The sequence below is a fragment of the Equus quagga genome, chromosome 7 (genome assembly GCF_021613505.1).
Source record: "Equus quagga isolate Etosha38 chromosome 7, UCLA_HA_Equagga_1.0, whole genome shotgun sequence".
In the NCBI taxonomy this organism is placed as follows: domain Eukaryota; kingdom Metazoa; phylum Chordata; class Mammalia; order Perissodactyla; family Equidae; genus Equus; species Equus quagga.
The window spans coordinates 88,436,604-88,463,735 of NC_060273.1; the positions used below are offsets into that span (position 1 = coordinate 88,436,604).

The 27,132-nt window shown below is 34.7% G+C and overlaps 1 protein-coding gene across 1 annotated transcript in view; it reads right to left on the minus strand.

The window, feature by feature from the left end:
* Nucleotides 1-27,132, minus strand: part of SLC12A2 (solute carrier family 12 member 2) — a 101,763-nt gene that overhangs the window by 52,174 nt on the left and 22,457 nt on the right. Inside the window, exons 2-5 of the mRNA XM_046666402.1 lie at nt 21,145-21,264; nt 19,836-19,911; nt 19,430-19,525; nt 1,845-1,984 (exon numbers count right to left, since the gene is read on the minus strand). Of these exons, the coding sequence (XP_046522358.1) occupies nt 1,845-1,984; nt 19,430-19,525; nt 19,836-19,911; nt 21,145-21,264 (432 nt within the window). The remainder of the gene's footprint in view (nt 1-1,844; nt 1,985-19,429; nt 19,526-19,835; nt 19,912-21,144; nt 21,265-27,132) is intronic.

Consider the following 27,132-nt stretch of genomic DNA (forward strand, 5'->3'; position numbering starts at 1 on the left):
ACCACTCATCAGGCCATGCTGAGGCGGCATCCCACATGCCACAACTAGAAGGACTCACAACTAAAAATACACAACTATGTACCAGGGGGTTTTGGGGAGAAAAAGGAAAAATAAAATCTTTTAAAAAAAAATCAAATTATTAATACTATATTTAACGCAGACAATAAATCAACAAGAGAACTGCTAACAAGCAAATAAAAAAATCATACTATGACTAAGTAGTACTAATAGTTAGGATTCTTTAAAGTTCCAAAGTAGAAATATATTTTGTATTCATTGTGATTAATGATTCATGCTTTTAATGGTCATTTATGTTACTAAGGAAAAGAGATGAAGACACTTTCATGAAGTTGTCTAAAAACACACACTATTCCGTTCCATGGGCACAAATATTTGTGGCTTAGTATCAATGACACTAAAAACATAAAAGAACATGAGCTCTTGATTACATTGCTTGCTTACTTCCTTTTCTCCATCTCTTTGGCCTACACAGGTAAGGTCAATGCCAATGTAAGTGCCAGTCCTTTTCAGATTTTACACTTCCTAATGTACCACATACCATTGTAGAAAAACAGTTACAGCCTAATATGAACGACTATGGGTGTCACTCAAGGTTCCTCTCATTTAATAATACTGAATCCTATTTCACGTCTACTGCTTTTACTACACACATACTAAAGTCTCCCTTCAAAAAAGTTCTCCTTTGAACTCCAGAGCAGTATCATCAACCACCTCCTGGCCAGCTCTACTTAGATATACCTCTGGTCCCTCAAATTAGACATCCAAAACTAAACTGTCCTGTGTTTTCTATCTCACAGTGGATAGCATTTACCTTCCATCTAAATCCTTTTTCTTTCTCTAACTTTCCACATCCCATTAATCATCAAGTCTGCTTATTCAACTTTTTAAAAAATCAACATTTAAAAAAAAGTCTCTCAGAGCTGGCCCCATGGTCGAGTGGTTAGGTTCACGTGCTCCACTTCAGTGGCCCAGGGTTTTGCCAGTTTGGATCCTGGGCACGGACACGGCACCACTCGTCAGGCCACACTGAGGTGGCATCCCACATGCCACAACTAGAAGGACCCACAACTAGAATATACAACTATGTACTGGGGGGATTTGGGGAAAAAAAGCAGAAAGAAAAAAAAAAATCTCTCAAATTCACCCACGTTTCTCCAGCCCAATGGTCACTGTTTCAATATAATAAGCCACCATCTTCTCTCCTAGGATAGATAGAACCACCTTTTAAATGGTCTCTATCTCCAGTTGTGATCCCTCAGATCCATTCTCTAAACTGTGGTCAGATATTTCTTTAGGCTCCAAATCTGATCATGGCCCCCAATTCCAATCAAGATCCAAATTTAAGAGCAAACAAGACCCTTCTTGATTTGATCCTTTTTTTTTCTTTCTCATCTTAAATTTCTTGCCACTATGTGCTTCAGCCATATGGAAATATTTCCAGTTTTTGTAACACACCATACTCTACCCAGGCCAGGTCTTTATTTCCTTTTCTTCCCTATTTCTCTCATACTGCACCCAACCTCTCCTATCTGCCTGCTAACGTCTAGCCTCCCTTCCCTGGATAACTCTTCTTTGACACTCCTCTGCCACCCCATTCCTGGAGAGTAAATTAAGTGATCCCCTGACATGTTGCCAAGGCCTCCTACAGTTACCCACTTCTGACATTCTATGATAATTTTTTCCTTTGTCTATCTCCCATGCTAAACTTCTTGAAAGACAAGGTTCGTGTTAATCATTGCTTTCTTAGCATCTCATATGGAGAGTGGCACATAAGCCCTCATTAAAGATTTGGGAAACAAATGACTAGAAGAAAGGTTAATTACCTTAAGCAACTCCACCACAGTTTCTGCAAATCCAACCACATACATAGCAACTGCGACAGCATTGGCAAAAGCAAAGATCAGGCCAATTGCACCACCAAATTCTGGGCCTAGGCTTCTAGATATTAAATAATATGCTCCTCCTAAAGGAAAGGAAAACAACAACAAAAGTACTAAAGTTAGGATTTTAAATGTCAAAGAATCCTTTTAATTGCACAAAAGAGTTCACAAAGCACATGCCTCCAGTGAGCACAGCAGTTAAATTAAGAGGCAAGTGGGTGAGCATATTTTTAGGAAGAAACACCCAGAAAGAATTCTTCACAACCCACTTCATTCATCAACAGTTCTCAACATTCAGAGAATTCTCCCCATATCAAATATAAAATAATCCTATTTAAATCCCCAATTTCTCTTCTAAAGCTTAAAGAGGCAACAGCCTCCTCCTCATAGTCATAGATATCAAGATCATTTCCTAATGATTTTCCAAGTAATAATTTTAATCTTAATGTAACTTTTAAAATCACAGTTGACATGATTTCAGTTACTTAAATTAGTATAGTAATTTGCTGGTAATCTGAATACTAAGAAAAAAAAGTATCACGAGAAACATCAAGAACAGCATATACTGGCATTGTAAAGAGATATGGTTTGTGTTCTAATAAATCCTGCCTAAATGGCAGAGTAAACTAAGACATTAAATGAGCTATCATGAAGCACGTATCCTAACTTAAAAAATAAATCAGTGGTATGATTTTGAGTCAATCTAATACTTGGCTAGAGTCTTTAAGAGCCTTCTAAAATTCTGATTTATTTTTGGCCTCTAGGTCATAATCAAAACTTAGTTTTAATAATCCTGAAGTTATATTGTTATATACATTTTTCTAGATACTGATGAAATATTTCATACTTAAGACTACACAATGAAATGGCACTTAACATCTGAATATTTATTTCTACTGTTCTCCCAGTATAATGAAGACAAATGCAACAAACAATTCTATAGTTTGAGAAAGTACTAAATATATAAACCTCATTTTGGAAATACCTGTAATAGGTTTTGTAGTTAATTCTATCAAGGCTCTCAAAATAGTCTACACTTTAAACCCATCCACCTAAAACTTCCTTAGTTACTCATTTTACCAATTAATAATTTTTATCATCTTGGAAATTGTGAAGGAAAAAAAAATGTAGTCTGAAGATTTAGTATTCATTTTATATTATGAGGTGAAATGATTTAAAATTTTCCCAGAAATATGTTTCAACACTAAAAATCCTAATGGATTTCTATAATGACAATTTTTTACATCAAATAAATATCGTAGAGTAAGTTCTGAAGACATTAAATCACATTAGAGTTAATCACAAGGAAAATCCCTGGAATATTATAATTATCACAGCCTATATTTAACACGTTTTCAAAATTGATAAAAACTATTTCATTTAATCCCAATATGAACAATGAATTAAGACAAGTAGTAGTATCTACCCTGATTTTATAGACGAGAAAATTAAGTCACAATGAAAAGTTAACTGCTATCAGTCAACCACTTATGTGTCAATAGTTGAGAATATAAACTTTAGGATGAGAAACATCACCAAAAGGACCTATAAAAGCAAAGAATTCATTTGTTGTGTGCTTTAAAGTTTTGATTTTCATGAAATTTCAAGTGTTCCTATTAGTAACAAGAAAAGAAAACTATACCTTAAGATGCATTTAACATGGAGAAAGATAACGGGAAGGAGAAATTCACCTTGGGAATGATGAATATAAGTAGGCAAATTCTGCCATTTCAGCATTATTTTAAAATCTTCTACAAACTGGGATACCTAAAATTTAAAACCTAAAACCCAGTTGCGTTGCTTTTTAAAAGATCTGTACTTTTTTGTAAGAAAATAAAAAGTGACACGTGGCTAATAATGAATATAAAAGCACCTGTTCATCTTCCTATACTTTTACTCCTGATGAAAAAGTAAAAGTGCTCTGCTCTATTTCTTCCCACTTCCACTCCTACTTACTAGAGGCAATCAGTTTTTTTGTGTGAGTTCCCACCACAGCATGGCCACTAACAGACAAGTGGTGTAGGTCCACACCCTTTTCCAGGCCACTGCCAAAGCAGAGTGCACCAAACTTAACCACTAAGGCCACCTGGGCTGGCCCTAGAGGCAACCAGTTTTAACAGCAACCTTCTTCCTTTCTTTTCCCCTTAGCATCCAAATGGATAGTATTAAAGATCTAAAACTCTGAAACACTGGTATTTTTACTAATCAGCATGGAGTAGATATATCTTAAATTAAAATTTTTATTTTGTCAAAAATTACACATTTTACTTAATTCTAGCAAAGTACTATTATCATTTTCATACATGAAAATTAAAATTAAGGCTTAGAGAGGTTAAGTACCTTGACCAAAGTCACACAAGTAGTAAGGAAAGAACGGGGCTTAAACTCAGGTCTCTCTGACCTAAGTGCTTACCCAGTACAACACGTATGATGAAATTAGGCTTTCTGTTACCACTGAAAATGCTGAAGAGTATGATAAAGAATTATGATCAATTAAAAGGCATCAAGAGGAACAAAAAATAACTAATTTCTTTAAAAAAAAGCCCATTGTGCAAGCAAACACTGAAGTCAATATGGAAAAAAGATCCTCATGGGATCTCATAATTTTGCCATAAAAATCTCCTAACTCCTTAGTGTCAAGGACAAAAATGAGTCAGATAACAGAGCTTCGAAGTACGACATTATATATACTGAGTTCCACTATAGCAAAACACTGATTTGAGGATGCATGTCCCTATAGCTTCACTAAATCCCAAATCAACAGCCAAAACTCTGATTAGGTTAATCAAGACCCTAAGATTAAAAACTGATTACTGTCCATAGAATAAGTCTCAAGAAATTTCAAAGAGCTGAAATGAGACAGTAAATATTACTGACCTTAACAGAATTTTAAATTAAATGTATAGATGATTCCTAAATATTTGTAAATTATGCAACACACTTTAAAATAACTCATTTGTTAAAGAATAAAGCACAAGAGAAATTAAAAAGTATTTTAAGTTGAATGAGAATGAAAATATAACATATCAAAATTAATGGGATATACCCAAAGCAAGAATTACAGGAAAAGTTATAGTTTTATAAACTTATATTAAAAAAAGATAAAATCAATGATCTAAGCTTCTACCTTAAAAAGGTAGAAAAAAGAATAAACAAAATCTAAAGTAGAAAAAAAAAATAAGTAATAACAAGTAAAAACCACTGATACAGAAAGTTCAATATGGCCAAAAGTTGTTCTTAAAACATTAATATAATTGATAAACAATGAGCTAAAAAAGAAAAAGAAAGAAAACCCAAATTCACTGAATCAGGAATGAAAGCAGGGACATATCACTATGTCATAGTCATTAAAAGGTTAAAAAGATAATATATTAAATAAGTTTATTGCAATGAATACGCAACTTAGATGAAACGTACAATTTCCCTGAAAAACAAAACTTGCCAGAATTGTGACAAGAATAGGAAATTGAAATAATCCTGTAGCTATCAAAGAAATTAAATTTGTAATACACACCTCCACACATACACACAAACTACAAGCCCAGATAGCTTCACTAGTGAGGAAGAAATAAGATCAATTTTACACAAACTCTTTCAGAAAATAGAGGAAGAAGAAATGCTGGCCAACACCTCTTACGAGAGGAACACAATCCTGATGCCAAAACCTGACAAAAGTTACTACCAAAAAAGAAAATTTCAGACGAATACTCCTCATGATCATACACTCAAAAATCCTTAACAAAATGTTAGCAAGTAAAATGGAGCAGAAAGTACAATATCTTTGACCAAGTGGAGTTTATTCCACAAATGCTAGGCTGTTTTAAGATTCAAAAAACCATATATATGTTGTGGCAATAACAGAATAAGGGAGGAAAACCACACAACCATTTCAACAGATATAGAAAAAGCATAACAAAATTCAACATCCATTCACGATAAATATTCCCAGCAATTTAGAAACAAAACTGTCTCAATCTGACAAACGACATCCTCAGAAACCCCACAGTTAATATCTTACTTAATAGAGAGATACTGAACTCATTCCCCCTAAGACTGGAAAAAAGGCAATGGCGTTTACTCTTACCACTTTTGTTCACCATTTTATTGGAGGCCCCAGCTAATTCAAGAGATTAAGAAAAAAGAAAGAAAAAAGAGAAAATCCCAAAGATTGGAAAGAAAAAGTATAAACCATCTCTATTCACAGATAACCTGACTATTTACGTTTAGTAAGGTCACAAAACAGAAGGCTAAGATACAAAAGTCTATTGTATTTCTCTAAACAGGCAACCAAAAATTGAAGAATAAAATGTACAAATACCATTTACAGCATGAAAAATATGAACTACTTAAGGATAAATTCAACAAAATATATGTAAGACCTCTATACTGAAAAATATAAAATATTGCTGAGAGAAACAAAAGAAGATCTAAATAAATGGAGATATACACCATGTTCACAGACTGGAAGATTCAATATTGTTAACATGACCATCTTTCCCAAACAGATTTTTTAAGATTGAAATCCCAAAGCCACAGCAAGGTTTTTTGTTTTGGTTTTGTTTTGTTTTTTGGCAGAAATTGGTATAGCTAATTCAAAAATTCATATGGAAATGCAAAGGACTGAGCAGAGCTAAAACAATTTTGGAAAAGAACAAAATTGGAAGAATTAGGAATTATAAACTAAGCAATCAAGACAGGGTAGTATTGACATAACTGGCCTAAGAGAATAAAGCAAAAGATAATGGAACAGCACACAGTCCAGACAATTCTATTTCAACAACAGTACCAAAAATAATTCAATAGGGAATAGACAGTCGTTTCAATAAATGGTGTTGGAACAAGTGCATATCTGTAAGGGGGATGAGGCGTAGGGAGGAGAGAGAAGCACAACCTGTCTCACACAATAAGCAAAAATTAACGAGATTGTTCATAATTAAAAAGTCTAAAAACTGAAACTATAAAGAGTCTAGATGAAAACACAGGAGAATATATTCATGACCTTGGTACAAGCAAAGATTTCAAGACAGAACAATAAAAGCACTGGCCATAAAAGAAAACATGAGAATCCGGACTTCATAAAAATGGTACACCTCTGCTCTTCAGAAGACACAATTTAGAAAATGATAAAAATGATGAGGCAAGTCACAAACCGTGAAAAAACACACACAATACATGTTAGACATATGATTTGTATCCAGAATATAGGAAAGAAAAACTACCAAATAATAACACAAAGATAGCCCAATTTAAAAATCTGCCAAAGATTTGAATACATTACAAAAGAAGATAATACAAGTGGTCATAAACACATAAAAAGATGTTCACTATCATTAATCATCAGGGAAATGCAGTGGCAGTAAGACATTTTTAAATAGCCACAAGAAAAGCTATAATTAAAGAGATACAAGTTTTGGCAAGAATGTGGAAAAACTGAAAGCCTCGTATATTGCTGATCAAAGAATAAAATGGTACGACCACTTCAGAAAACCATTTGCTAACTTCTTATAAATGAACGACATACCTACCCCATGAATCAACAAGTCCATTCCTGGGTATTTTCCCAAAATGAGTAAAAACATGCAAAACCACAAAGACTTGTAAAAGAATGTTCCTATCAACTTATTCTTAACAGCCACATACTAAAAATAACCCCAATTTCCATCAATAGATACTAAATAAACCAACTGTTTGTTATTACAGGTTGTATAGTCAGAAAATGGAATACTACACAGTAATAAAAATGAACAAACTACTAACATATGGAACAACATGAATGAATTCCAAAAACAAATACTGAGTGAAACAGATAAGACACAAAAAGCACAGCTTCTGTATAATCCCAGCCTGGGCCAGAGGTGAGGGACTGATTAAGTTTCCAATGTGATGGAAATATTTGGTATTTTGACTGAGGTAGTCTTTACAGAGGTTTATATGCTTATCAAAACTCATAGAACTGTAAACTTAAAATCTGTGCTTTTCTCTACATGCACATTTTACTTCAGTAATATTAATTTAATAAGCTATAAACCTATTGTCAACAATTAGCATTTTAAAAATTCTATCCTAGTCAAAATGAGGTAGCAAAAAATACTCGTGTATTAAGACTTCAAGAGATTTGCGGAAACGGGTATTATCAGATACAGCTATTATGAACACTCAGAACAACTGACTTGAACTCATAGTAAATAGAATCTTCAAAATAATATAAACAAAGACAAAAAAAAAAACACCCTATATGCAGGAGGGGAGGAGCAGTATTTATTACCTTTTGACCAGGCACTCTGGATGTCTAACAACTATGCCACAAAACAGACATTTCTTAAACTACACATGGCTCTTCAAAGTTGTCACAAGGAAAAAAAACATTTTTCTTTTTTTGATATCCATATGATGGACGTTAACTAAACTTATTGTGGTGATCATTTCATAACATATGTAAGACAAGTCATTATGCTATATACCTTAAACTTATACAGTGCTGAATGTCAATTATCTTAATAAAAGGGAAAGAAAAAAAACCCACACCTGGCTCAATTTAGCACCATACAGCTCCATTTATCTACTAACATGAATTAAATGTTTTATGTTAATATGAAAAATATTTGAAATTTTAGAATCATGAACAAACTTGTTCAAGTCCAAGTTAATTTCTTTTGGACTGTTTCATCTTCCTTTATTTTAAGCATTGTTCACTCTTAGACAAAAATTGGACAAGAAATCATACTGTCCAATATGATGTTGAAAAATCACAGCAAACTTGGCCCAGGACATCTTCAGTGCCTCAGGTATGGGTAAGAAACTGAACAAAATCAAGTTTTGCCACACATTTCCTATCAAAGTGAATTTCCTTCAAAGAGTAGCTTGAAGGTAGTTCAATTTAAAATACTAACTATGAGGTAGAAAAATGAACACAAATTAAAATCAACTAAAATCTGTGGGGCAATGGACTCCAGTTTTAAAGTTAGTTTAGCAAAGTTACAGTGTGATGGTTAATTTTATGTGTCAACTTGGCTGGGCTCCAGCACCGAGATATGCAGTCAAACATTATTCTGGATGTTTCTGTAAGGGTTTTTCTGGATGAGATTTACAGTTAAATTGGTGGACTTTGGGTAAAGCAGATTACCCAATTTAATGTGAGTGGGCCTCATCCAATCAGCTGAAGGCCCAAGCAGAACAAAGACAGACCTCCCCTGGCAAGAGAGAATTCTGTAGCAGACGCGGCCTTCAGACTTGAGCCGCAGCATCAGCTCTTCTCTGCAGCTTCAGACTGCTGGTCCACCCTGCAGATTTTGGAACTTTCCAGCCTCCAAAATCGTTACGAGTCAACTGGTTTCAATAAATCTTTACATACACACACACACACACACTACCCCCTACTGGTTCTGTTTCTCTGGAGAACCCTGACTAATATACACATTACAATGTAAATATACAAAAATCCATCATATTTCCAGATACTAGCAATGAACAATTAAAAACTGATATTTTACAAAGTAACCTTACAATAGCATCAAAAAAAGAAAATACTTAAATATAAATCTAAAAAATACCTGCAAGATCTGTGTACTGACAACTTAAAACAAACAAAGAACTAAATAGAGAGATAAACCATGTTTATGAAATAGAGGACTTAATATAGTTAAGATTTTAATTCTCCCTAAATTGATCTCTACATTCAACACAATTCCAATCAAAATCCCAGAATATTTCATAGAAATTGACAAGGTAATTCTAAAATTTACATGGAAAGGCAAAAAAACTAGATGGCCAAAAGAATTTTGAAAGAGAACAAAGTTAGAGGACTCACACTATCCAATTTCAAGAATTACTATAAAGCTATAGTACCAAGATACTATGGTATTGGATTAAGGAGTGCTATATAGATAATGGACCAGCAGAATACAGAAATAGACCCACAAATGTAGGGTTAGCTAAATTTTTTTTCCAGCTTTATAGAGATATTGACCTATAACTGTGTACAATTAACAAGTACAATGTGATGATTTGATTATGAAATGTTTACCAAAATAAGGTCAGTTAACATATCCTTCACCTCACATAATTTCCATTTTGTTGTTGTTGATCTTGTCACGGTAAGAACATTTAAGATCCACTCTCAGCAACTTTCAAGTATAAGATATAGTATTGTTAACTATAGTCTCTATGCTGTACATTAGATCCCCAGAACTTATTCCTCTTATAACTGGAAATTTGTGCCCTTTGACCAACATCTCATTTCCCCCACCCCCCAGTCCCTGGTAACCACTTTTTTACTCTCTGTTTCTACAAGTTTGGCTTTTTTTAGGTTCCAAATATAAGTGAGGTCATATAGTATTTGTCCTTCTCTGAATTATTTCACTTAGCATAATGCCCTCAAGGTTCATCCACGTTATCACAAATGGCAGGATGTCCTTTTTTATGGCTGAATAATATTCCACTATGTGTATATATAATATGTATATACCATATTTATATATATATATGTGAATGATATACATCTAAGACATTTGCTTTATCCATTCATTCATCAACAGATACTTAGTTATTTCCATGTCTTGGCCATTGTGAATAATTCTGCAATGAACACGAGGGCACAAGCATTTCTACATAATAGCTATTTCATTTCCTTTGGATAAATATCCAGAAGTGGGATTGCTGGATCATATAGCAGTTCTATTTTTAATTTTTTGAGGAATTTTCATACTGTTTCCCATAGTGACTGTACCAATTCCCAACAGTGCACAGCAGTTCCCTTTTTTCCACATCCTCATCAGCAGTTACCATCTCTTGTCTTTTTAATAATAGCCATTCTAATAGGTGTGAAGTAATAACTCACTGTGGATTTCATTTGCATTTCCCTGATAATCAGTGATATTGAGCATCTTTTCATGAACTTGTTGTCTTCTTTAGAAAAACGTCTACTCATTTTCAGGTTCTTTACCTATTTTTAAATGGGACTTGTGGTTTTTTTGCTATTGAGTTGTATGAGTTTCTTACCTATTTTGAATATTAAACCCTTATCAGATACACGATTTGCAAATGTTTTCTTCCATTCTGTAGGTTATCTTTTCATTTTGTTGATTGTTTCTTTTGCTGTGCAGAAGCTTTTTAGTTTAACATAGTCCCATTTGTTGATTTTGCTTTTGTTCTTGTGATTCTGGTGTCATATCCAAAAAATCACTGCCAATACCAATGTCAAGGGGATTTTTCTCTATGTTTTCTTCTAGGAGTTTTACAATTTCAGGTCTTACATTTAAGTCCTTATACATTTTGAGTTAATTTTGATGAGTGGAATAAAACAGGGGTCCAGTTTCATTCTTTTGCACGTGAATATCCAGTTTTCCCAACACTGTTTACTGAAGAGACTATCCTTACCCCATTGAATATTCTTTGCTCCCTTGTCAAATACTAGTTGACTGCATATGCATGGGTTTATTTCTGGGCTCTTGATTCCATTCCACTGATCTACGTATCTGTTTTTGTGCCAGTACCATACTGTCTTGATTATTATAGCTTCATAACATAGTTTGAAATCAGGAAGCGTGATGCCTCCAGCTTTGTTTCTTCTCAAGGTTGCTTTGACTAGTTGGAGTCTTTTGTGGTTCCATATGAATTTAGGATAAGTTTTCTCCTATTTCTGTGAAAAATGCCATGGAATTTTGATAGAGATTGCAGTGAATCTATAGATGGCTTTGGGTAGTTAGGATTAATTAATTTTTGACAAAAATGCAGAGGCAATTAAATGGAGAAGGAATAATCTTTTCAACAAATGGTGCTGGAATAACTCATCCATATGAGTCTTGATTCCTATTTTGTAACATATATGTTAACTAAAAATGGATGATAGATCTAACTGAAAACCTAGTTAAAATACTAGAAGAAAATACAGAAGAAAATCTTTGAGACCTTTGGTTAGGCAAAGATTTCTTAGCATGATCAAAAGAAAAAAAGATAAATTGGACATAATCAAAACTAAAAACTGCTCTTCAAATGACACCATTAAGGGAATAAAAATACAAACCATATATTAGGAGAAAATAACTACAAATTATATACTGATAAAGAATTAGTATCCAAAACACATAAAGAACTCTCAAAACTCAACAGTAGCAAACCACAATAAACTCAGTAAATAACCCTCCAAAAACACGGGCAAAAGATTTGAGTACACACTTACAGCACATGAGAGGATAGCCAATATTTTTAGCCATTATTATAAAAGTACAAGTGAAAACTACAATGAGATACCACTACAACATATTAAAATAGAAAAAAAAAAAAAAGACAATACCAAGTGCCAGTGAGGATGCAGATGTGCAAAAGTGAAACAACTGGAACTCTCATTAATTGCTGGTTGAAATGCAAAAATGATACGGCCATTAGAAAACAGTTTGGCACTTTCTTATAAAGGTAAGCATGCACTTACCATTTGCTCCAGCAATTCCACACCTCGGTATTTATCCAATTAATATGAAAACCTAACGTTCACACACAAACCTCTATGCTAACACTTAACAGCAACTTTATTTGTAATAGCCAAGAAACAATCCAAATACCCTTCAATTAGGAAATGAAGAAACAAACTGTGGTTATGTCTACACAATGGAATAATTCTCAGCAACAAAAAGGAATGATCAAGTGATATACACAACATGGGTGGCTCTCAAAAGCATCCTGCTAAGTGAAAGAAGCCAGACTCAGAAGAGCACACACCATATCATTTTAATTGTACAGCATACTAAAAGAGGCAAAACTACAGGGACAGACAACAGACCAGTGGTTGACAGGAGCTGAGGGTGAGGAGAGCAGCTGACTACAAGGGGCACAGGGGAGTTTTCTGATGTGATGGAACTGTTCTGTCTTAATTGTGGTGCTGGTGGTGGCTACACGACTATATGTATTTGTCAAAACTTGCAGAACTGTACACTTAAAACACTTGAATTTTATTTTACCTAAATTATATCTTAATAAAAAATGATAAAATCTGGAGAAATATACAATTAGATTAATCAGTGTTTTCTATTTCTGGGGGTAGAAGTGAGAGGGTTTTTAAGTATTTAATATTTTAAAATCAGAAAAAATAAGAAAAAGGAACAAACAGTAGAAACTTAAAAATCACAGGTCTTGTTGGTTCATATAGAATAGTGATAATATTACTGACAATTTTGTCTTTATTTACTTAAGAAGTTTCAATATTATTAAACCATCAAAAGATTCAAGATTTCTACTAACAAAAAGCTTCAAAGAGTTGTTACCCACCAAACAAAAGGAAAATGCAAATTTTGAGTCCAGACATCCTTTATTTCCCTTGAATGAAATGATGAATATACATAATATGAATAATCTGTGCTATCTGCAGAAATTTTGTAAAATAAAGCTTTTGTTGATGTATTGAGTAAGAAAGGAATTAAAAGGAGAAAATTAAAAAATGTAATAAGGGGCCGGCCCAGAGGCACAGCAGTTGGGTTCACATGCTCTGCTTTGGCAGCCCAGGGTGCACCAGTTCGGATCCCAGCTGCAGACCTACACACAGCTTATCAGGGCAGGCGTCCCACATATACAACAGAGGAAGACAGACACAGATGTTAGGTCAGGGCCAGTCTTCCTCAGCAAAAAGAGGAGGATTGGTGGCAGATGTTAGCTCAAGGCTAATCTTCCTCAAAAAAAAATAATAATAATAAACTTATTAATGAGAAAAAAAACTATTTTGCAATTACTATTCAGAGTTCATCTGGTATTCTTAGCAAATACACCAGAATTCTTTACTGGTCAGAGCAGTAAACCATCTACTTCTGTACATTCACTAAACAGTTTATCCAATGCCACCTTGTGTAAAATTCTGAGGAATAACTTTGTGATACAGCTATAATGGATCCAAATGGATCCAACATCCATTGCGGGTATTGTTCTAGGAAATACATTCTAATACCTTGGTTTACAAATATACAATAAGTGGTCTGCCTGTTAACAATTGGCAAATTTCTTCTATTCCATTGCCATTATTAAGTCAAATAGGGAAAAGTAAAGAGACAAACAGAATCTTCAGACCAGGATTGGGCACTATGTTATCATTGTGACTGATCACCTGAATAAAGGAAACTCTATGAGCAGAGACATACAGCCCTAATTGTGCTTTTGGGACACTTTTGGGAACCAAGTTAAAGTATTTTTAATTATTACAGACTGGCAAAATTGAAAGGTCACTAAACGAGTCAAAGAGAAAACTCAAGTAAAAAATTACTTACAATTACTTGCCAGACTCACATCTGAGTTATGTGTCGTATATAAACAGTATTTTACTGAACTGAAAACACAATGTTATGTTTAAGTCTGACAAAACTTCATAATACAACTGTTATAGAACTGCTTTTTACAGCTTTTACAAACATTTCACTGATCTGAAAAGCTACAATTTGAAAGAAATTAGCAATAAAAGGCAAGAACTATGAAGCTGAATTCTAAATTACAATTCCTTGCTTGGTGATGATAGAAATCAATAAAACTATATAATGAGCTAAACAAAAAATTTAACAATCAGTGAAAATCTGATTTTACCAATACAGAAAGCATTTTCCATCACTTACAACCTCCAAAAATATTAGTTTTTTCCTCACCTCCAATGTTTGGCTTTACCTATATACAAAAGTGAGGACGCCAATTATTTGAGAGAAAAGAAAAATATATGAGTTTATAAAGGTAATTCTGACTCATTGCAGACATTTAAAGAAGATTCAGCAGTAGAATCTGCATAAAATTTCGCTGGAAAAAAATGAGTATAATTGTTTTATTTTTGCTCTTATCATGCATACAAATTATAAATGTGACTATCAGGGATGTTGCATTAAATCAGATAACATATGTCAAGACCATGGTATCATGCTTAGCAGTTAGATCCCAAAAGATAATTGCCACTGTTATCTGAACATAGTAGGATCTTGTTTGACTGTCGTTACAAACCTGGTGCCTGTCACAAGCGCTTAACAATGATCTGTTAACTGACTGAAACAAAAGTAACATAAAACTTCATTTTAGTCATGGAATAGGCAGGTTTATATTGATTTTAGATTTTCATAACTACCTGTCTGAAATTTGATATAACCTGGGTTTTTTATTTGAAAGTGTACTGACCCCTGCTTTTAACTTAATGCTCCAAAACAAAAAGCAACTGAGAAATTTTTCCCTTCTATTGCTCAGTTTATATAATACAATATGAATCAAAAACCAGAATTTACACTTTCATCTTAGAAAACGCTACCTGTGGCCGAGTCCATGCTCACACCTCACAGATTAGTTATTTGTGATTAATTATTTGAAGACAGAAGCACTCTGTTCTGTGAAATCTAGGAAATGAGGATCTAAGTGCAACTGGCTGCTGGTCAGCACCATCTAAAATGCAGAACCTGTTGCACAGGGTCCAAATAAATTCCAGAAAATCCAAGCTCTCAGGAACACTGATAGGATTCGCAGAACAGGAAGGCGCTGTTCTGTTAGGGTAAGGATGATGCCCGAGAGGAGAGTAAAGGGCTAACTCCATCAGGCACTTGGTATTGCTGTTCGTACTCTGTGGAGGCAGAGAACTGAGAGGATGATTCTCTAACCCGCTCCTAGGAGCTTTAAACAGTTCCTAAAAATCATCACCAAAATGTAAGCAAGCTGAAACTAAGCATCTTTTATTTTCTAAGTTTTGACTCCTTTTTTTTCCAGAAATCCTAAATGCTTCCATATTATTTTTATCCTAGACTTCACAATTGGACATTATATTACATTTGTTTACAAGTTGGCAGTTAATTCATATTAAAAAATAACTATATTTTTCTAGATTGGTATCTGTTTAATCTCTAAAAAGTATTGTTAAAGCCAATGTTATGGTTACTCAGTTATATTAAATCTCTCCTATGGCAGAAAGCACATAGCACGAGGAAAAGTACACATTTCACATGCTTCCGAAGAGCTGGAAACATACCTTACAAACGAGAATAAAATATCAATCAATACTAATAAAATATAAGTAAACGTTAGAATTCACTCAAGAATCAAGATAAACAAAACAAACTGTCAAGCACTACCTCAAAACAGTGCTTTATATTAATAAGACAACTACTCAAGTTTAAAAGGGGGCTCTTCAAATTGAAATTACTGAACAGAGCAACCACAACCTTTAAGCAATACTTCAGGTAAAAAATTTTCTTACTAATTCCTGTAATAATCAACTTTTAGTCCGTAGGAAATTAAGCCGGGTCTCCAGACATCACTATTGCCATAGTATCCCTCCATTTCTCCCATCTAAGCCTTTGGCACCCTGACCCCTGGACAGTTCTAGCTCTATTACTTTCCTCTCTATGTAGCCCTTTCAAGGGAGGCAGTCAAAAATCAAGTCCTCAGTGGTTGGGCTAGAAGAGATCCAATCCAGGCACTCTGGGCCCACCGTACTAAAAGATAAAGCAGTTTACTGTTAAGAATGACAGGCTCAGACGCTACACATTAAGTCTCTTAAAGTTTGTTTTAAACCATAACTCCCTAACTTTTTGGCTCCTTGGAACATTTTGTTGAATAAGAAAGATTCCTTGTTCCAGAGAGATTCCGAGTCTGGCATTTGCTGTCAACATCCTACAGTATCATTTAAAGTTCCTCTCTCCCCTGCATATTCAAGAAAATGCTTCCTGGAGCTATAGGCATGATGTGATTCAGATTCAATTTGTTGGGATAACACTACTTCACAGGTATTCTTTATTTTTATTTTATGTTTTTGTGAGGAAGATTGGCCCTGAGATAACATCTGTGCCAATCTTCCTCTGTTTTACGTGGGATGCTGCCACAGTGTGCATGACGAGCAGTACTAGGTCCACGCCTGGGATTCAAACCTGCGAACCCTGGACGGCCAAAGTGGAGCATGCAAACTTAACCATTATGCCACCGGGCCGGCCCCCTCAAAGGTATTGAGGTATACAGAGTTGGAATATTCTAATTCTCTTTCCTCCTTCACTTATTATGAAGAATAATTATCTAACGAAAAAATCTCATCAATTTCTTGGTTATGTTGAGTTCAGATAAGGAAACTTTCAGTCAGGAAAGCTTGATTCAAAACTAGATTCTCTCCCTTTATTTATCAATTTTCATAAGTTAGTTTTCTAGCATTCTTTGAAGATGAAAAATGAGATTTTCTTTGCGGTGTCTGTGAACTTATGAATTTTATCATATATTGTTTTCACTCAAATCTGTTAGTAGTAGTAGAAATGCTGTTCAAACTATCCAAACTTAAGTCAGTCTTAGCTTCTTCAAGTTGGCTCCTGGGTCCTTTCGACATGAAACCAAGTAGCCTTTGTTATCTTCTTTACTTTCGTATGTGAAAAGATATCTAGGCTCATCTAGTACATTTCCTGCCCAGATCTAGAATCCATCATTTCTCTAAGATTCCCCAGTTCCTCTGAATGGAAAAACACAATGTGGGTAGTAGGGGTGCTTGCTGCTACTGGGTTGGTAATTTGTTACAGGTGATTTTTGTGGATAGAGCTAAGAAATACGTACTTTCGGGATAAAATGTATGAATCCCACTGATACTTTCAATTTAGAATCATGAATACAGGGTGCAATGTACTCTCATCAGTTTTATACCTATATCTCCCATGCAGAAAATACTGTTTTTTAGGAAATCAAAATAAACCCTATTAGGGGTCTCTAAGTCCACAAAGTAGACACAGAGGAGACAGAAGGGGCTAACATTTATTCAAAGAATCTCCAGGAAACCTTTACTGTAATGGAGATGATGCAGCTCGTTTATAAAGGATCAGCGAGGTTTCCAAAGTCACCAAGTGAAAAGTGAAAAATGCCTTCTAGCAAAGCCTCAAACTATTTGGTCAATTCTTTGTATTAATGACTTTCTCCTTTTTCATTTCAGGTTTCATTATTTCATTGAATGTATTTACCTTCTCATTTATGAATATGTGATAACAGAAGAATTCCAAATTGCATAATCCAATGGTTTTTTTCCCTATAGTTTCTTCTTTTGTGAACTAGCACTTTGAGGGAACTCAGGCAAAACTGCAACATATGGTAATTTGTTGGGACACATCTTCAGGCATTCCATATCCTTATACTTCTTTAGTATCCCAGCACAGAAGACTAGACACCAAGTCTCTGAGGTAGATGTATTTGTGAATATCTAAGAAAACTGCTGGTAATACGGAAAGACGAAATGGCTTTTTAATCACAATGCAGGAAAATCTATGCTTCCCGTAAGTTTGAATTCACATGGAGAACAGTCCGGGCTTCATGCTGCCAGGGGCTGCATGCCCCACTCCCCTCGAGGCTCACAACCTAGACTTGAAGGGCTGAACATACAGAGAAACTTTTTGATGATTTGCTGATCCCCTCAAATACCGAAAACCCCATCCCATTTCTCCTTCCACTTCCATTCCCCAATACTAGCAGAAAGAAATGAAGCATGGGGCACCCAGTCCACAAGAAGCCAAAAAGAATCTCTCAGTGTTGTTTGATTAACTACTCTATTGGACATATCCACATCTTATACCACAACACAGCTCAATTCAATTCACGTACACATAAAACTTCAGCAGTGATGCACGCTCAGCACAGTCATAACCACGTTGATGTGAGCTACCAGCTTCTCCCAGGGCCATAGTGATCTGGCTCCTCTACTAGATAAGAAATATGAAGACGATGGGGGGAAATGAAGTTCAATCTGGTTCTCTCTCTCTCTCCCTCTCTCCAAATACCTGATGCAGATAAAGCAGAAATTGTGTGTATATAACGTTAAACACTGGTCTGCAGAATAGTTGAGGCAGATAGAACAGGCTGATTCTCTTCTCAGTTGATCTGCTCTGATGGCTTTACAAGAGCTGAGATACACTTTCTCTCCTTTTCTCTAGGAATCTTCTCAATCCAGCTGAATGATGAGTTTCGGTTTGGAGAATGAAATTCTCTTCTTCTTCTCAGGGGTTCAAAGGCCATTCTCTTGGCCTCCTGGGTGCTCTTCCCAGGGAGGGTAAAATCTCACAAGGCAGAGCTTGTGGACTCCAATAAAAAGGCCTCAGAGCACCCAGAGAAGAGCGCTAGAGTTGAGAGTACGGATTCAGAGTCCCAGCTGTACTCCCCACAAGCTGTTACGTCATGGGGAAAGAACTCTGAGCTTCCCTCAGTGGGGAGGAATGAGCTTACACCTAAACAATAGTGACCAAACGCAGAACACATGCTAAGAGTTCACAAGCTGAAGGCTGCGGGGAGGTAATAAAGGGCAGCCTGGTGGAGAAGAAACCCAGTTAGAAACTCCATTCTTGCTACCAAATACACCAAACACCCGAAGTAGTTTAAAGCATATGTTTGTGTATGGATCAATATAAAATTGTATAATATTCAAACGTACTAGTTTGAAAGTGCTCAGCAGCAACTTTCTTGCCTATATAGACCTGATATGTTACTTTTTTAAGGTAAAAAATAATTATAAGATTTAAATCTCAATTTATTTAGTTAACAGTAATCCGATGACAACGAGGTGAAAAGACTGAATTTACCTCCTCGTACAAATCCATTAGTGGCTATTGCTGAAGTAGATAATCCTGTGATAGTTGTCACAACAGTGGCCATTGTTATTACAAGGACCGACAGACCTTTAGGGAAGAAGAAAAGAGATAGAGAATACTTATACTCTTATTTACACCGGCTATGTCTATGTCTACAACCGGTTAGTCTGAGTAGAATGAATTTACATAATAACTTACAAATTACCTTATTTTTATCCTAATTTAGAAAAATCAAATCAGAATTACAAAAAAACATTAAAACAATCTGATACAAAAGAGAACACAGCTTAAAATGATTCCAATTGCTTGAATTTTATGAGACTCAGAGCCTAAATACGCACACAGCACTTTGCTTATTCATTCTCAAATGAATCAAGCAGTACATAACTTGACTCACCTATTCCAGCTTGACCCACAATCCATGACAATCTAATGAAGAGCATCACACCCCAAATGTTTAACATACAACGTACCTAGGAAAGAAAGAGGTCAAGTCACAGTTGAAGAAAAGTGATCAAATACAACAGTAAATGCTAAACTAGCCAATCATAGGACAACATACATTAAACTATAGAAAGTTATATTAAATCTAACTCTTATCCTAACCTTTTAAGTTTTTTTAAAGACCTCCACGAGAGCCTAAATGTGAGCTAATAGCTGATTATATGTATATATCTACATACATACACACCCCCCCATTATAATTATCTGAAGCAGAAGCAACTGAAGAAAGGTGGAAGAAATATTTTAAGACTTCAGCCTTAAAAAAAGTAGTTCATGTTCCCCTTTACCAATATATGTGTTTAATTTTTCCTTATTCTTTTATAACATCCTAATTTCATGATTTCTACAACAGCTTTAAGTATTACATACTTGTCGACACAAAATGCCGGTTGTTCACACATCTTTCAAAAATCTAAACTATTTGTGAGACAGTTTCCCCAATTTATTTTTATTTGTTATGCTCATATGTAGAACACAGTCTTCTAAAATACTAAAATCTAAGAACAGGCAAACAATGCTAGGGAGCTTCACATTCACTCTATTGCTTAGGCAATAAAATTACTACTAGAACTGGGATTTTCCCTCTACTTCTCCCCTAAATGTCAATACGACTTCAACTAAGTGCTTCCAAAGTCCCAAAGAGAGGTCACTTTAGCTCGTCTACTCTAGTCAGATGCTCTGTGCCTATTCAAACACAGAAAAACAGAAGTAAATCTGAACTTTAATAACTTCAACCTGTCTACTGAAGTGATGTCAACACTTAAGAAACAGATTTCTCCTTTATTCTGTTGCCTGTTAACTTCTATACATTTCTCTTCAAAAGGTAATGAGATAGCTGGAAAGGAAGCAGGCATATTTCAGCTCTATTGCCTCCCCAACTTTCTTGATTCTGATGCTCCCATCAATTTAATAGCTTCATACTTACTCGTGAAATATGTGAGATTCACAAGAGGTAATAAAGTATAATTTAGAGGTAATCCAGTATAATTTGAGTAAACTAATAAATATGTCCTGTTTCCTTTACTGAATTTAATATCCACAAGGAAAGGAGGTCTAAGTTATTTATTTGGTCTTCCATAACACTCAGATAAAACAGTTTAAAAAAAAGAAAGAAGAGTTCTTGAGAATTAATGAGAATATTAGGAAGATTTTATAATAAATATCAATGCTGTAACTCTAAAATTAAGTCTACAGGTACATACTAGTACACCCTTGATCCAGCCAAACTTCACAACTCCTTTGCTTTCCGCAGTATAAGTGACCACAGCATCTCTGGTTGGAGTACTTTCTTCCCCATTTGCAAAGCCATCCTCAAAAGGTTCCTGGTTATAAAAGGAAACGTGAGTTATGCTTAAGAATTATTTAAAATTTAAAATCACCTGATAGAAACAAACATCTCTAAACATACTTAACCATGTTTAAGAGGACATAGTACAGATTTCCAAGAATCAAGGGTTTCTGAATATTTTACCTGAGGAAAATGTAAAGCAATAAAGTAGAAGAAAACCTTAATTATTGAGAGTTTTAAAAATTTAAATCTTATCATGACAGTAAACCGATTTTAATCATTTCAAATTTTCATTCCACTTTGGTGGTGGCTGGAGAACACAACGAATACTGTTTGCTAAGTACAGACTAGCCAGGTCAGTCAATTCAGACCTTGTCTCTCCAGCCGCATCTTCACGTCGCCTAGCTGGCATCCTTCCCACATAGGAAACTTCAGCATTAACAATTTAAAACTTAGCACCAATGAACAGTCTTCCCTTTATAGTTCACGACAGCAGGATTCCTATGGATCCCAAGATCCACTCATAACTCCCTTTACTCACTCCTTATCTGCAGTCAGTCAGTCACTCAGGACTCTTCATTCTTTCCTTTCATAACTTTTCTCAGATTCAGACATGAATTGATTGACACAACACATTTTCACAACTAGTATTCCTTTCTTAGGTTTTTATGTTTCACCTCTGATTCAATAATTCTTAGTTTTTCGTTTTTTACCTTCTCTTTCTCTCCACGGTTCTCAACTTTTGTTCAGTCCCAACATACCCAAGACATATGACAAATTTCCAAACCAGTAACAGTGCCTTCAAGGGTCATGAAGGGTGGATGGAGGTGTTCAGAGACAGAAAGAAAATGCTCTAGATCTAGAATCATGTCCTGGGGCCAGCCCCATGGCGAGTGGTTAAGTTCGCACGCTCCGCTTCGGTGGCCCAGGGTTTCACAGGTTTGGATCCTGGGCGCAGACATGGCACCACTCATCAAGCCACGCTGAGGCGGCATCCCATATGCCACAACTAGAAGGACTCACAACTAAAAATACACAACTATGTACTGGGGGCTTTGGGGAGAAAAAGGAAAAATAAAATCTTATTTTTTTTTTTAGAATCATGTCCTTAACAGTACCCCGTCGTCCTTCTTCTACCCGTATCTCAACAGCAGGGAACAAAACCCAGCTACATTTCAAACTCATTCTTTAAATACTGAAGAGTCAACTAAATTAATTATCTTTTAAGCCTGAAAACTGTGATCTAGATTTCCTACAGTACTTTTTTAAAAATCATTTTCAGTGGTTCTATACCTGGCTTCTAGTGAATTCTGAATATAACTATTTTTTCATAGAAATGAGCTACAGCAAGTTCTGTGTTACCACAGAGCAAAATCTATGTAATAATCCAAACTCCCTTTTTTCCTTGACTGGTATCTATTAACCAAGCAGACTCATTTAATTCGAATTAATGCATTATTTCTATATGGTTTTCCAAAGTGCTATCAACCTAGATTAGCTCTTAAGAATCCATATTTATGTAACTTAACTACTGCTAATTCTTACATTTTTAAGCAACAGAAGAAACACTATAATAAGTTAGATGCAATAAATAACAAGTATATTGCTTTGAAAATTATTTTACTTAGGCTTTTTTTTTTTTGAGGAAGATTAGCCCTGAGCTAACATCTGTTGCCAACCCTCTTTTTGCTGAGGAAGACAGGCCCTGAGCTAACATCTGTGCCCATCTTCCTCTACTTTATATGTGGGATGCCTAACACAGCATGGCTGGGATCCGGGCTGGTGAACCCCAGGCCACCAAAGTGGAGCAGATGAACTTAACTGCCACATCACCGGGCTGGCCTCTACTTAGGCTTTTTAATGATGTTAAGAGAAAAATAATCAAATTTTAAACTAATCCTCATGTTTGCATTAACAGGCATAGCTATAACTTATGTGAAATACATGGAAAATAAGTCATTATAAGATTACTAAAAATTTAAAAGTGAACTCTAATGTTAACTACTTCTGATAGTTCACAAATTCTTTAAAACAAATCCTAAGAGAAATAAATTACAAAATTTCCCCTACAACATAGTTTCATAACTACTACCTACTGTATACCCCAGGCTCATTGTATACAGAACCCCTCCCATAAAAAAAAATTTTCAAATGACCCAATCTTCTATTCTTTAATAGCTTTATTGAGCTATAATTCACATACCACACAACTCACCCATTTAAAGTGCATAAGTCAATGATTTTTAGTATATTCTCAAAGTTGTACAGTTATCACCAAAATCAATTTTACATTTTTATCATCTCCCAAAAAAAGCTCCACGCCCATTAGCAGTCACTCCCTATTTCCCCTTTCCTCTAGCTCCTGGCAATCACTTACTGACTCTGTCTCTATGGATTTGCTATTCTGACATTTTATATCACTGAAATAATGGAATCATACAACATGTGACCTGTGTGTGTGGCTTCTTTTACTTCGCATAACACTTTCAAGGTCCATCTATGTTAAAGTATGTATCAGTTCTTCACTACTTTTTATTGTCGGATAATATTCCATCGTCTGGATATACCACATTTTGTTTATCCAATCATCATTTGATGAATATTTGGGCTGATTCCACATTTTGGCTATTATGAATAATGCTGTTGTGAACATTTATGTACAAGTTTTTGTGTGGACATATGTTTTCCTTTATTTTGGGTATACCTCTATGAGTGGAACTGCTAGGTCATGAAATACTTTTTGAAATGACTACTTCTGGTCATTTTTCTCATCTCCTGTTTTGTATCAGACTGTAGACTGTCACTCCTCATTTCAATGTATCTGCCTATTGTCACCCCTCTTCCTCACTTACATTGTGGTATAAACGTGTAAACCAGTAACCAATTAAACTTGTTAGAGATATATAAAAACAGGGGGAAAAAAAAGTGACCAAGGGTCTGTGTAGCTGAATAAGAAAAGCAACCCACTTTGGCTTTACTTCCTCTGTTGGATGTGTTCTAGATAGTAGAGCATCAACGATGAACCCAAATTAAAAAAATGACTCCTCATAGGGACTGACGACTCAACTGTTCAATTATTCAAATAAAACCAGAACAAAAATGCTTGCCAGTTAATTCAACTAAATTTAAGGTAGACAGAAGTTCCTTAGTTTTCACTCTAGGATATTTAGTGCTCTTCAGTTAATTTATGAAAGATGATTTTAAAATATTATATAACCTCCAACTATCACAAGAAAATATAATGTCTATAATATATACAAAATATACCTCTCTTCCTATGTCTGTTAAAAGAAAACTAAAGATGTGTGTATTTAATAGGCTACTTTCTCCAAGGTTGAGTATTGATGTAGGTGTCTTTTTAACAACACAAAAGCATGCAGGCATCTTAAAATTTTTGCTCTGTGTGTGTATCAGAATTCCACCTCAAAGTTCCAAGATGTAGCAATAATTATGCTAGTTTCCACTAAACTATGAACAATCATATTCAAAAAAACAAAGTAAGATTTTCCAGTGTGTATGAAGTGGTATTTTAAATTCAGATAGGTCCACACAAAACGAAAACTTACCTTCCTTATGATGCTCTAATAGCTGTATTTAAAAAAATGTTATTAATCTCTAAAATATAATTAAAAAATTAAAATAAGTATTTATAGTTCAATCAATATTTAAATATAATGAAATTTGGTTTATAATTCTAGTAATTTCCTGAAGTAAAAGAAAACCAAAGAATACATATATTTTGTTTCTTTAAATACAATAGTTTCAGAGAAATAAGGAAATTGTTAGATATGGCATTTTGTCTACATATAAAAAAACTGTATAAAAATCTTACAACCAGAAAACTTACACATATACTATTATGAATTATGCTAATACAAAGGCACATAAGTAAAATCTTCAGTCTACCTACCATTTTCACAGAAATGCTGGGTTTGTGTTTTTTACCGTTTTTCATATAATGGATAAAAAGTAAAAAATAACAGCATAAATGATTTTATGGATTACACCGTATTAAATGGGGAAGAGGAGACAAAGGAAACAATGGAAGACCAGGAGAGACAGACCCTCAGTAAATGCAAGGATTTCTTAACGAAAGAAATAGAGATACTAGTAAATTATGTCAGCCTGAAAAGGAAATGATTAATTCAGCTGGACATGTTGAATTTGAGGAGCCATGAGACCATTAGGCAGAGAGTTCTATCATACAGTTAAAAATTCATGACTGGATCTCAGGAGAGGGGCCAGGCATAAAGAGTTAGTGGGTAAAGCTATGGAAACAGTATGAAAAGAGAAACTTATGGAGAGAAGACATGAGGAGTTGAACACTTTTCTGGAAAAATACAAAATACAAGAACGAAAGGGAACTCTGGTCTCCGCGGTCATTATTTCTTTGCAGGGAGTAGAGAAAAGGGAAATTTTTACACTACAGATAATCTCTCCTCTCCCTTGTATATCCAAATTTGCACCTCGGCTTCATCATTCTTTCTCCTTTAATCATGGTTAACTTTTTACTGCACACCATGCTCTCGACCCCAAAATGACAAATACTACAATGAAATACTACAGCACGTTCCTCAATGCATGCCACCCTGGTTTCACCCCACCACCACCCCAAAACAGTTTTATTAAGACATCTGAAAACGACTCCGCTGCCAAATCTAGTGTACATTTTTCAGTCCCTGTCTCACTGGACTTTTGAAACAGCATGCGATACTGATGACCACTCCCTCTTTCTTGAAACATTTCTTGAAATACCACACTTTCTCTCAGCCTCTTCTACCTAGCAATTAAACAGTAAGAGTCCCTTCAACACTGGGTCCTATACCCATCTCCTTCTCTCACTCCGTATTTTCTTTCTATGGTCATCTCACCAGACCTGTAGCTTTAAACACCATCTATATGTGATAAGTAATGTGATGGCTTCTGTGTATTTCCAGATCAGACTTTCCCTTTTAATTTTAGCCCTGTGTAAATACTGATGTTCTCACTTGGATATTTCTTATCTTTACTATTCTAACTCTTACCAAATGAGAAAAAGAAATTGTCACTGTGCTATAAACAGCAACTTTCCTCTAAATGAAAAGGAGAGGGAAATAGTTTCTTTTTTTTGGATTAGTTTTTAATTGCTAAAGGTTGCAGTGAATACTTTATCAAAAAAATTATTTGATGAGAAAGACAGTAAGTTCTTAATAATTAAAATCCTTTATAATGTAAACATATTTTATTTATTCCTCACTGCATGTGTCTTAAAAATTTCCAAAGTTTTTTTCAGTTTCCAATATCCAAAAGTTAACTTGTCTTTTAAGTTACCAATTTAAATTATCTTTTACATATCAAAGGTCATATTACAATTCTGCTTTACCTAAAAGAAAACACTAGCTATAATACACTGACTGACTTAAGGTTTAATGGTGACTTTTCAGTAAAAAAATTCTTACAAAATCAAGCTATTGTTTCTTCCCTAACACTGGAATTTTCTTCAGTATTTTAGAGACAACCTATGATGAAATCAGATTTCTTTTTAAAATAATGGACAAAAATAAAGCTTTAGGAAAAAATACTTATCCAAATTTTTTAAAAATTACAATTAAAAACCTTAACACTGCTTTAACTAGCTCTGTAACCTAGAGTACAGAATTATTTTCTATGTACAACCTCATCAAATGATTAGTGCACACCAATGCAGTTCTCCTTGTTAAACGCTTTAAGTACAAATTACATTAAAATGTCATAGTTATTTCTCTCTTTCTTCAGACATCTCAGTTACTAAGTTCATAAAATTTTCATCTCAAGTGTACAGTGCAGCACAGCTGGTCTTTGCCACGTCACTGGACAAGGATGTTAATATCCAGGAAAGATGATCCTGTAGTGATCAGAATGTTTTATGATCACATTTTTTTCC